At 44.3% G+C, this 13,526-nt stretch overlaps 1 protein-coding gene across 3 annotated transcripts in view; it reads right to left on the bottom strand.

Moving 5' to 3' along the window:
• Positions 1-1,831: 1,831 nt before the first annotated feature.
• The window catches only part of TDRD9 (tudor domain containing 9), a 129,258-nt gene continuing 117,563 nt past the window's right edge, over positions 1,832-13,526 (bottom strand). Inside the window, exons 37-38 of one of the 3 annotated variants that reach the window (XM_044774403.2) lie at positions 8,512-8,584; positions 1,832-7,068 (exon numbers count right to left, since the gene is read on the bottom strand). In XM_044774403.2, coding sequence (XP_044630338.1) covers positions 6,970-7,068; positions 8,512-8,584 — 172 coding nt within the window. In that variant the 3' untranslated portion in view covers positions 1,832-6,969. The remainder of the gene's footprint in view (positions 7,069-8,511; positions 8,585-13,526) is intronic. The other 2 variants (XM_070514429.1, XM_070514430.1) reach the window with 2 other exon arrangements.

Here is a 13,526-nt window from a genome sequence, read left to right as displayed (position 1 = left end):
ACACACCTCCTTCCTTCCAGGGGTCTGTCTCCCCACTAACTGTGAGCCCTTCTAGCAGAAAGCCTCCTTACTTCTACCTCTAGCATCCTGTACCTGCCACCCAGTACCTACTCAACTGTTTAGAAAGTCAGCTTTTTCTAAAATTACTTAGGTTGATAATAATTTATTTCTGCACTTCTCAGTCACTGTGAACTCCTGTAATTCAGTAATCCATTTTACATTTAACAAGTCGCTTTTACATCTGAATACTCTGACATCTCCATAGCAACGAGCCCTGTGACAGAGGAGGTGGCTTTGCCAGCTGCTTGGAGGCACTGGCGTGAGGCACACGGTTGAGGGCCATCGGGTGGTCTTACTGCGAGACTGGGGTAGGGAAACCACCTTCGTGGCCTGGCTGTACCCCCGGCTTTCATGCATTCTGGGCTCCTTTCCACTCCTGCAAACACGGGGCTCCCCAGAGTCTCTCCTCTCCTGAGGGACGCGGGCGGAACCTCCCCCGCAGACAACTGCCTCCCCAAGCTTTCGCGGATTCTATTCCAACATATTTGAATATTAACTGGCTGTCAGGTACTTCAGAATCAGAAATTAACAGAATATAGATTCTACCCTTGAGAGACCTATAACACAATGTGAAAACCCTCTTAGGAGGCTTAGCACTTACTGAGGGGCTGGGTAATCGGACTATAAACCCCAAAAAGGCAATCCAAAAATGCTTGTGGAATAAATAAACTGTTTAATCCTGGCAGTATAAAGCAAACATGAGGACACAGAAAAAAGGGCCTTTAATTCTGTCCAGAGACTTACGGACAACTTTGCAGTAGAAGGGATGCCTTTAGGGGGTGTGAGAGAGGACAAGGCGGATGTCACTAAGGGGGCAAGCAAGGGGAGAAGTTAGTCCAAGCGGAAGGAAGCGTGGGTGCAAGGAGAGAACCGTGAAATGGTCAGGAAATGACGAGAAGCAGCCCCTTGGGGCCGCGCCCGGACTGCATGGTGCAGCAGTGACAGGGTGGCCAAAGTGCGTCCAGGCGGCCTGGAGGGCCTGCCCGCCCGCGGATACTGAGGCAGCAGAGCGCTGAGGTGACACACACCTGAGGAAAAGAAACGCAGCCACAGGGAGACGGTGAAAGAGGAGGCTGCAGTCAGAGACTGGGGAGGAAACTCCAGCTACAAGGCATTCTGACTCCAAAATTTCTACCGGGCCATTCTGACACCATTTTGACAAAGTGTGAATTTAAAATACACTAATTGCCACTTTATTCATAATTAACCCAAACCTGAAAACAAGCCAAATAACCATCAACAGGTAAGTAGATCAATAAAATGTGTAACAAGGAACCAACTGCTAAACACAGTAGCATGGAGAGACCTCAGAAACACGCTGAGGACGGAATCCAGACACACAGGGTAAACCCTGAACGAGCCCACTGCCTGAAGTTCCAGAAAGGGCAGCCCTGCTCTACAGCAGTGGTTCCCAGCCAGTGTGACATCTGGAGACATTTTTGGTTGTCACAACTGGAGAAGGATGTTACTCACGGTTCTAGGGATTTTCGCTGAATCTTTGCCACATGCAGTTTTGCCCACAACTGTCCACAAAGTAATTTTGCTATAAAAGATAAAACAACTGGTTGACAGTTTTGGTTTTACGATGGTTTCATTTGGTTACAAAGGGTTTTCATACCGAAACATGAAAAATGAATAACAGCATTAAAAAGACCTGACTGCAAAAAAATGAAAATACAAAATACTTTAATACAAATATTTTAATATTTAAATGTGTGTAGATTCATGGCAATAGTGTGCAAAGAACTGATTTTGTGGATTGTTACCCGAGCACTTTGTCTTCCAAGTCTTTCGTTCAGAATAGTATAGGTTTTTCTTTTTTTTGGCTTGTTGCTTCGTCTCCTTGTTGGGCATTACACTTTTCCTTTTTTTGCTAAAATATCTTCTTTCACTAAGAGAGGTATCAGTTTCATCCAAATATTAGGATGCATATTTGTAACCAAATGAACCAAATGAAAACCATTTGCAACCAAAGGAAACCAAAACTGTCAACCACTCAGGTATTTTCTCTTTTTCAGCAAAGTTGCTTCTACGGCCAGTTAGCCGTACAGTGACAACGTCTGAGGCAAAGATTCTTACAGCGAAAATCCTGGACACAGTTACCGACATCTGGTGGGAAGAAGCCAGGAAGGTGCTGGACACCCTACAAAGCACGAGATCGCCTCCCACGACCAAAAGCACCTGGCCCAAAACGACAGCCGTGAGAAACTCAGTTCTCAAGTGACAAGGCAGCTGGGTGGTGACCTTGGTCCGCGGTGGTGCTGGGGAGCTGACACAGAGGACTACAGAGAACTTCCGCAGGTGACGGAAACGTTAGTTATCTTAACTTTGGTGGTGGTCTCGTGAGTGTATACATCTGTCAAACTGGACACTTAAAATGGGTGCAGTTTATTTCATGTAAATTTTACCTCAATAAAGTTGATTCACAAACTGAAATCATTGGACGACTAGAAGGAAACATAGCAGATATTCATAATAACCTCAAACTAGGGGGGACCTTTTTAGAAGGCATTAAAAGGCATTAAAAAATTTGACTACATAAATAAAAAGATAAATTTTATATGGCAAAGAGAAAACATGATAAAGTCAAAAGACAAATGACAAACGGCAAAATATTTAACAGTTCAGGAAAGACTGACTCCTTACTACAAAATTAGTTCTTAAAAACAAATAAGAAATAAGATGTAACACAAAGAAAGCCTGGCAAAAGATCTGACCAGTTCACATAAAAGGAAAAACCAACAGCCCCTAGTGTATAAAGACGGTCAGCCTCGCCCGTGAGAGACATGAAACTACAAGCCCTGCCTGACAGACGGTGCCTCACAGACATCAAACATCTTCCTCTCGCAGCAAGGGCAGGAGTGTGGGGACACAGCACTCATGCGTTGCTAGTGGGAGTGGACAGAAACCACCACAACCCCGACGGAGAGCACATGGCAGTGTCTGTTAATTGAGCTATTTACTAAATACCTTTTGACCCAGCAAGGCTAATTCTAGGACTTTATTCTATAATAGATCACACATATGTACAAGGACATTCACTGTAACACTGCATATGGACAGAAACTGTCCAAACATCCATCGTGAGGGAATAGTTAAGTCAATTGTGAAGCATCAACAAAAATCATATACCATGAAGCACTTGAAAAGAATGAGGCAACTCTGTGTAACAATTTAATAGTAAGTGAAAAAATTAATGTACACATCAGCATACATGGTATGCAACCACTTGTGAAAATAAACTGAATCTGTGCCCATATATAGGAAGAGACCACCTCTGGAGGGATACAAAAACACTGGTCGGATAAGCTTTCTGTGGCAGCCATAACAAAGCACCACAAACTGAGGGGCCTAAAGCAACAGAAAGTTACTCTCTCTCAGTTCAGAGGCCAGAAGTCCAGAATCAAGGTGTCAGCAGGACCTAGCTGCCTCCTAAGGCTCAAGAGGAGAATCCTTCCTGCATCTTCCAGGCTCCAGTGGCTCCAGGCCTGCTTAGCTTGTGGCCACATCACTCCACTATCTGCCTCCATCTTCACATGAGCTTTTGTCCTCTGTCTTCTGTGTGTCTCTTATGAGGACACTTGTTATTGGCTTTAGGGCTTACCCTAAAGCCAGGATGATCTCCTCATATTGAGATCCTTAACTTAATCACACCTGCAAAGACCCTTTTCCCAAACAGGGTCACATTGATAGGGGGCCCTGCGGGTTAGGACATGGACATTGGTTCTTGGGGACCACCATTCAGCCCACTACCCTGGTCCCCTGAGAACTCTCTTCATCTTGGATTTATCAAATCCGATCCCCGTCCTCGAGCCGGTTCTACTCCGGCACACACCCCAGCCTGCCGCCTACTCCCAGTGCCAGTGCCACTGGCTCCAGCACACACCCCAGCCTGCCGCCTACTCCCAGCGCCAGTGCCTCCCGCTCTGGCACACACCCCACTCTGCCACCTACTCCCAGTGCCAGTCTCTCTCCCTGGGCCCTACCTGCAGTGGTCTCACCCAGTGCCTCACGCAGCAGCCAGGATGGTCTTTCTCAAAGAGTCAGTCAAGGCATGATACTTGTGCTCGGATCCCTCCAAGAGGCCTCCACCTCACTCAGAGTAAACGACAAAATCTGCCCCACAGCCTTGGCCCTGGCTTCTCTCTAATGTTACCTCCTGACCATTCTCGCCCCAGCTACAGAGGTCTCCCGGCTGCTCCCCACACACACCAGGAAGCTTCCTCCTCAGGGTCTTGGCACGTTTTCCTCTGCCCGGGACACCTTTTTCCCAGATTAGGGCACATATGCCTGATCAGGTCCCTAGTTGCTGTGCCCTCATCAGAAAGGCTCTCCTTGACCGCCCTCTGGAGGGCAGCATCACCCCCCTGCACCTGCCCTCTACTGCAGGGTCAGCAAACTACACCCCATGGCCTGACAGTGTTTCTGCAAACAAAGTTCTGCAGGAACACAGACTCACTCGTCTGTTTCTGTACTGTCTCTAGAGACTTCGGAGCTACACCTGCAGAGATGGCTAGCAGCAAGCCGACACCATATGGCCCACAAAGCCTCAAACTGGTACTGCCAGGCCCTTTATAGAAGAGAGCGCACACTGTGGCTCTCTCGTTTACTTGCTCTAACAGACTTCGTAGCTCTGACGGCCGCCTGATAGGTTGTCTATCACTGTCTCCACCACTCTACCGTCAGCTCCAGGACCACAGGAAGCCCGGCACATTTTGTTTCCAGCTGAGCTTCAGTGTCCACAGCAGTGCCTGGAGCACAGTCCATGCCCAGTAAACACCCGCTGAATGAATGCACAAATGAAGACACGACGACTGCCTCTGAAGAGAACTTGGTGGCAGAGGATGGGGCTCAGACAGATATTTACTACACACTCTAAAATTTTGTCATTTCATATCACGCACATGTATACTGACTAAGAACACAAATAACTTAAAAATATGTGAATAGAGAAATTAAACACGTGAAAAACAAGACAATTACCCTCTAAATTAAAGTTATATAAGGAAGGAGATGCAATAAAGTACACTACCTGGTTTTGCAGAAAATATTTACAAAGTCAATGTTATAAAGACTGACGCATGATTTGACCAGCAACACTGATGTAACTATACTAAGAAATGAGGAAAGGGAGGTAGAGAATGATGGAAAGAGCTCGATCTGCATGTATTACAGCAGCAATTAAATAATGACCAAAGTGGACATCATGAAAAAGTGTAATTTACTTAGTAAAATGCTATGTAAGATAGAGGCAATTCCAGAAAAAAAGTGGTAAGAGTTAGAATGGTTTTGAGAGTTAACGAGAAATCAAGGAGCTGGATTTCCTTTTTTTTTGTTTTTAACAACCTTTTGTTAAAAGGTTACTATTTAATTTTTTAACCATTCCTGTAACTTTGATTAAAAAACAGGCAGAAAGAGTGCTCAACCCCTAGGACTGCCCTGCTGCACCACTAACCCCCACCATGCTCGCTGCCGACCGTGGACTAACTACTCACTCTGGGAAAGCAAAGGGCCAATGGCAGAGTCAGCATGGCCCGCTGCTCCTCACAGACGTCCCTCTGAACAGGCAGGCCGATCATAACCTGAAAGCTCAACACAACTTTGGCTGCTCTTGGGCATCGCCAAGGACTGTGTGCTGCGACTTGGCAGCACCACCTCCTGTCTAAAGCCAGGAGGGCCTTCCCCAGATCCCCCACCTCGAATGCTTTCGCTCAGAGCTGGCCCAAGGAGAAGCTGAGCAAGACCAGGGGGCACAAGTGAAACAGGCAACATAACAGCAACAACGACAGACACACACAGTGCTGCCCGGCATACTCGGCCTCCAGCGGGCTTCCTGACTGCCAGCCCGCTGACCAAGAGAGGCCCGGCACAGCGCCTGGTTGGGCCCCAGGTAACAGAAGCCCTCCCAGATGTTTTCCACTCCTCTGCACGAGCTCCTGCTCATGACCCCACACTGGTGACCAAAGACATGTGCTTCTCATGTTTTCTCACAACCTGCACATTGTCCGCCTGGGACAGTCGGCTGAGGTGGACCATTTCTCCCATCCTTCAACGTGCCCCTTCCAGACCTTCACGTCAGCTTCTCTCACACTTGTGGAAGAGCTAACTCAGATATCTTTTATTGCTATATTTACAGTGGCTCTGTTTTTCTGATGAAATCCTGCGACAGGAGTTGACTTTTAAAAAGAGGCCTATATCCCTTTATCATTTTCATAAACTCAGATTTTTTAGAATAAAATACATTTTAATCTCCTCTAAAAACTGTCAGAAACAGAAACTTAGTCTAATGCTTTTATGTTTTAATATAGATATAGTTGCCAGGTAATCTCTCTCATTTCCAAAATGTGGACTAAGAATTGTAACATAAGTAAAAATCTAAGATATACAAAACTGAAGTTAGTTTTACCAAAATTAGGTATTTTTCCTCATGGAAAAAAAAATTAGAACATACCACATGGTTTTGAAAAAGACACGACTTCTCCCTTGTGGTAAAACAGGGAGCCCTGGTTTTCCTGTGCCCCAGCTTTAAATCACTGTAACAGAGCACACAAGCCACCCTGAACCTTACATCTAAGATGAGCTACTTCTATTCACCTTAATAAATTTAAACCAAAACACGGTTCTTTTTCCAAACGAAATCTTCCGTCAGAACAATTTTTAAGAAGATGTTTAATACATTGATTTTCTGTTTCTGGAAAAGACTAGACTTTCCAACCCTTTCCCCTTTAACAGAAACACCACTCTCCAGCCATCACCCAAAGAGAAAAGGACACAGGATGGAGAAGACCACCATGTGCAGTGGGCAAAGACTGTAGCGCTCAGATGCAGAGGAGTCGGGCTGTGGGGAGCCTTTAGCCCTGCTCTCCGCAGCTTCCTCCAGCAGGGGCAGGGAGACAGCCTGCCCGCACCCTAGGTACTGAGGACGATGAGCTTGTGAAGCTGGTAGAGAAAGGTGTTCCCTCTGCTGCTCTCCTGGTCAGCCTGCTCCATGACCAGCTTCGGGTCAACCTAACAGGCAGACAAAAAGACCAGTCAGGCTCTGCAATGGGGCTTTTCCAGACATAAAGTAAAACTCATAAAATGAATAAATAAAATTGCACAAACATATATACAGACATATAAGATGGCAGAAAGTATTCTTTTAGTTTTGCAGAAATATTTACAGACTGCTTCTCTACTTTCACAACACGCAATAATACTTTAAATCTGATAATTCACCTTTAATAATGTGGTAATCTTTACTCAGAAATCTCCCATACATTCCTTCCTACATAAGTGTGAACAGTAACTTCATTATAGGCATTTAAAGCATGTAAGTTTTCTAAAACACATCAACCTCAAAATGAAATTCTACTTTTAAATTAAGTCCTGCTATTAGCTTCAAACCCCCTCGACCGGGACTGCAGGAGAGGTGGCTGGTGCACTTCCTCTCGTCACCCCAGGCAGAGCTAGGTGCACACGAGGAAGCTGGCTCCAGTGACTGGTCCTAAGGGCTCGAAAGAGGGACACCAGTCAAGGAGCACATGGAGAGAAGGACATCTCACAGGAGAAGTAAACTTTAGACTCAGGATGGCAAAACACCATCTCCAGGGACATCTTCTCAATTAAGTTGCCAAAGGGATAAGGAACTACTACCCCAGCTGGGATATTTATAAAGGTCTCTCTCCCTGGCTCTAGACTTAAAGCTTAAAATTCCTCTGAGATCCTTTCCCTGAAATCACATTTTATTCAATTTTCTAAATCTTACAGACAGGAAATGTCAAGGTGCCCAAGATGGGCCCTGCCCCACTTCACAACTGCTGTGGACTGAACTGTCTCCCAGATTCGCATGTTGAAGTCCAAATCCCCAGTGTGATGGTATTTGGAGGTGGGGCCTGTGGGATTAGGGTTAGATGAGTCATGAGAATGAAGCCCCCATGATGGGGTTAGTGTCCTGTTAAGAAAAGACACCAGAGTGTGTGCTCTCCTCTCTCTGCCATGTGAGGACACCGGGAAGGCAGATGTCTCCAAGCCAGGAAAAGGGCTCTCACCAGAACTGGATCTCTGACTTCCAGCCTCTAAAACTATGAGAAACTAAATTTCTGCTGTTGAAGCCGCACAGTTGATTGCGTATTGTTATGAAAGCCCAAGCAGACTAAGACAACAACCAGTGTACCCTAAAAGCTAATCCAGACATTCACACTTGTTTTAACCAAAATTACAGGACAATTAGCCTGGGGTCTGACTTTTCACCAAGGCGTGACATGCAGTATACTACCCAGTACAGTGCAGATACTGGTCTGGTCTGTGACATCGCCCTGTTAAGCAACAGAACGGTCCACTTCGCCTCTGGTCTCTTTGTGCTCTCAGCATCCTCCACCAACTCTTGCGCTGGAGCCCTGAGTCCATCGAGTGGTCCATTCCCCTCAGCCTGGTGGAGGCTGCTCACACGGCATCCTATTTCTCACTCACCTGATTCCACTCATATGGCTTTTCATGCCAATTAGGAACAATTCTCTCTCTCGGTTTCAACTGACAGAACAAACTAAAATACAAAAAAAGAGAATTAAGTCATCTTAATTATATGTTAGTAATTGAAAACACTACCACGATTTATTTTAAAAGATTTAAATTCTATAGACTTTCCCTCAGAATTATAACTACAAGTTTTGAAAAGGTCAAAATTTATGCAGTTATGATCAGAGAGTATTTTAATCCACTGCACTTTCAAAAATAGAAAAAGAAAGGAGAGAAGCAGATGTGCAGGAACGGCCCTTGTTCTCTGTTCCCTCAACGACCAGTGGAGGTTGCTCCATGACCAGTCAAGTTCTACGAAGTGTGACAGGATGTTTTATATCATCTACTCTTAACCAGCCAGGACAAGTTGGAAATATCATCAGCTTAAAAAGGCAGAGAGAGAATTCCAGCAACGAGAGACTAAAGAGGTCTGCAAATATTCTTGCCCCTCCCCCCAAAAAACAACTAAAAACTGGATAAAATTGTCAAAAAATCCCACAAACATTTGAAAGCTCTGTAAATTAACCAAAAGCAAAAAAGTTGAGAAGAATCCATTCAGAAAAAACTGCTGAACTCCAGGGAAAAGCAGCGGAGTCTGTGGAGTTCTTGCCTGGGGCTACTCCCACCCACCACCCACGCCCACCCACTAGCTCACACTGGCACCCTGGTGTTGCCAAGGCTGAGCTGGCCATGAAAACCAGCATCCTCACTGCCAGGTTGAGCTTACTTGATTTGGAGCAGAGGGTGAAAAACCTCATGCCTGGCAGCACTGTAGTAAAAAGAGCAAACTGAGGAGGAAATAGATGGAGAGAGCCCAAAGCTGTGCCAGCCTTAGGTCATGGTCTTGCTCAGGGCCAGCAGCAGACCGGCAGACAATCCAGAAACCTGAGAGGGAGATCCTGGAAATGAAAGTGCCACAGAGGGCAAGCCAGGCTCTCCACACACTCCCTAGCTGACTGGAAGGCTAAACACACGTGCAAAAATGACCGACCCAAGCCAGCCCCACGGCCCGAGCTGACTGGGAGGTGGCGTGTATGCACAAGAAAGCCCTGGCAAAAACTAAAAGCCAGGGAAGAGTTCAAAATTGCCTGGACTTTGGATGCACTACCTGACCCACACCCAGATCCACTGGCAGAGGGCAGACACCTTAACAGCTTAGGTACTTAAGCACAACTTCTGACTAATCACTGGCTGAGCACTAAGCAATGTAGACACAAGGACAAACCCTAGCAAGCCAGGCTGAAAAACACAAAGGAGAACTAAAAATACCCAGACGCCAGGTATCAGTGGCCTCACAACATTCTGGGAAATAGATCCTACAGAATCCTGCAGAATTCTGCAGGGGGAAATCAAACTGTTGTTTTCTTATACTACATTATCTAACATGCCCGATTTTGAGCACAAAAAATTAAGAGAGATTTTGCAAATAAACAGTAATGTGTGACCCATACTTAGGAAAAAAGAGCAGTCAAGAGAAACTGACTGAGTGGACCCAGATGAGGGTTTAGCCCACAGAGACTTCAGAGCAGCCACTGTAAGTATGTACAAAGAATTCAAGCAAACCACCTTTAAAGAAATAAAGGACAACGTGATAGAGACTCAAAGATAATCTCAATAAAAATGTGAGACTACAGAGCCAGCTCTGATGGCCCAGAGGCTGAAGTTCAGTGCTCTCACCACTTCAGCAGCTGGGTTTGCTTCCCAGTCATGCAACCACACCACCCGTCTGTCAGTCGCCATGCTGTGGCAGCGGCTCACATAGAAAAACCAAAAGGACTCACAACTAGCAGATAACAACCATGTACTGGGGCTTTGGGGAGGGGAAAAAAAAGAGGAAGATTGGCAACAGATGTTAGCTCAGGGCCAATCTTTCCCTACAAAAAAATTTTTAATTATACAAAAGAACCAAATAGAAAATCTAGAGTTGAAAAGTACAACAACTGAAATGGAAAATTCCTTACAGCAGACCAACATCTGCAGGTTTGAGATGGCAGAATAACCAGGAAACTTAAGGACACATCAACAGAAATTAAATGGTCTGAAAAACAGAAAAAAGTCTGAAGAAAAATGACCAGAGCCTCAGAGACCACTGTCACAACATTGAGTGTACAAACACACATGAAATGGGAATCTCAAAGGAGAGGAGAGCAGACACGGGACAGAAAAAAACATTTGAGGAAAGTCAAAGATGCAAACAGGTTCTAAGTAAAAGGGTAGAAAAAGATATGCCATGCAAACAGGAACCAAAGAGAGCTGGAGTAGCTATATTAATATTAGAAAAAAGAGACTTTAGGGGCTGGCCCCATGGCCGAGTGGTTAAGTTTGCGCACTCCACTGCAGGCGGCCTGGTGTTTCGTTGGTTCGAATCCTGGGCGCGGACATGGCACTGCTCATCAAACCACGCTGAGGCAGCGTCCCACATGCCACAACTAGAAGGACCCACAACGAAGAATATACAACTATGTACTGGGCGGATTTGGGGAGAAAAAGGAAAAAAATTAAAAAATAAAAAATAAATAAAAAAGAGACTTTAAAAAACATTACTAGAGATAAAGAGACACTTCATAATGACAAAAGGGCCAATACATCAGGAAGATACAACAATTATAAATGTACATGTATCTAACAAAAGAGTCCCAAAAGACATAAAAGAAAAGCTCACAGACTTAAAAGAAGAAACAATTGAAATATTACAGCTAGAGATTGCAATAACCCACTTTCGATATTCCTAGAACTAGAGAGAAAACCAGCAAGGAGAGAGAATACTCAAACAACACCATCCACCAGCTTCATCTGACCAAGACTGCAGAACACCCCACCAAGAGCAGCAGACACACATCTTTTCCAAATGAACATGGAACGCTCTTCAGGAAAGCCTGTATGCTAGGCCACAGAACAAGTCTCCCTACATTTTAAAAGACTGAAATCATTCGAAGTATGTATAGTGACCACACAGAAATAAACATCAACAACATAAAGAAAGATTGGAAAATCCCCAAATATTTGAAAATTAAATAACATACTTCTAAATAACCCACCGGTCAAAGAAGAAACCACAGGGGAAACTAAAGAATATTTTGAAAAGATTGAAAATGAAAATACAAGAGATCAAAAAGTATGAGATGTAGCCAAAACAGCAATGCAGGGAAATTCATAACTTTAAATGCCTGTGAGAGAAAAGAAGGTCTCAAAACAACCACCAAAGCTTCTACGCTATGAAACTAGAAAAAGTGCAAATTAAACCCAAAGTAATCAGAAGTAAGAGAATAATAATTGTGCGAGTGATCATCAATGAAACATTGAATTCACACACTCCACTTCAGCAGCCCAGGGTACACGGGTTCTGATCCTGGGCACAGACCTACACACTGCCCATCAAGCTATGCTGTGGAAACACACCACATACAAAATAGAGGAAGACTGGCACAGATGTTAGCTCAGGGCCAATCTTCCTCACCAAAAACAAAAAAGAAGAAAGAAAGAAACAAAGAAAGAAAACCCTTGGGGGAAAAAAAAATCAATGAAACTAAAAGTTAGTTCTTTGAAGAGATCAACAAAATTGAGAAACTTTTGCTAGGCTAACCAAGTAAAAAGAGAGAAGGCACACTTTATCAAAATCAGAAACAAAAGGACATAACTATCAACTGTACAGAAAATAAGAGGATTATCAAAGAAGATTCTGAACAACTTTATACCAATAAACTAGCCGATTTAAATGAAATGAGCAAATTCCTAGAAAGACACAAGTTATCAAAACCATCTAAAAAGAAATAGAAAGTCCTGGGACCAGCCCCATGGTCTAATGGTTAAGTTCAGCGTACTCCACTTCAGTGGCCCAGGTTGGGTTCCTGGGTACAGACCTCTATCACTTGTTGGTGGCCATGCTGTGGCAGCAACCCACATACAAAATAGGGGAAAATTGGCACAGATGTTAGCTCAGGGCAAATCTTCCCCAGCAAAAAAAAAAAACAACCAAAAAAAGAAACAGAAAATCTGATTAGACCTAAAACACAAGAAATTGAATTAGTAATTAAAAATTTCCCCACAAAGAAAAGTCCAAGCTCAGATGGCTTTATTGGTAAATTCCATCAAATATTTAAAGAAGAAATAATACCAATCCTATACAAACTCTTCCAGAAAATACAGTAGCAGGAAATACTTACCAACTCATTCTATGAAGCCAGGATTACCCTGATACCAAATCAGACAAAGCTACCACGAGAAAACTACAATCAATAACCCTCATGAGCACAGAGGAAAAAAATCCTTAACAAAAGTATGTAACAAACAATCCACAAATTTATAAAAAGGATTACACACCATGTGGAATTCATCCCAGGAATACAAGGCTAGTTTTAATATGCAAAACGTAATCAATACATTACATATGAATAAAAGGAAAAAACCCCACAATTATCTCACAGAAAACACACATGGCAGAACACAACATCCTTTCCTGATAGGAGGTTCCAGCAGACTAGGAATGGAAAGGAGCTTCTTCAACCCGACAGAGAGCCTCAAGGAGAACCCTGCAGCTAATGCACTTCGTAGTGAACAAATGAACGCTTCCTCCCTAAAACTGGGAACAGGGCAAAGACGTCTGCTCTCACCACTGCTATGCAACACTGTACTCAGGCTTCTAGCCAGTGTAACAAAACCAGAAAAACAGATGGTGAGCACACAAATGGGAAAGGAAGAAGTAACACTGTCTTTACTCACAGGTACGATCCTGTATGTAGGCAATTCTAAAGAATCTACAAAAAGTATCAGGACTAATAAACGGGTTTAACATGGTCACAGGATAAAAGATCAATATGTAAAAATCAATTGTTCAGGGCCGGCCCGGTGGCACAGCGGTTAAGTTTGCATGCTCCACTCCGGTGGCCTGGGGTTCCCCAGTTCAGATCCCAGGTGTGGACCTATGCACTGCTTGCCAAGCCATGCTGAGGCAGGCGTCCCTCATATAGAGT

Source organism: Equus asinus, chromosome 7 (assembly GCF_041296235.1).
Source record: "Equus asinus isolate D_3611 breed Donkey chromosome 7, EquAss-T2T_v2, whole genome shotgun sequence".
Lineage (NCBI taxonomy): Eukaryota > Metazoa > Chordata > Mammalia > Perissodactyla > Equidae > Equus > Equus asinus.
This window is presented reverse-complemented; position numbering and strand designations above follow the sequence as displayed.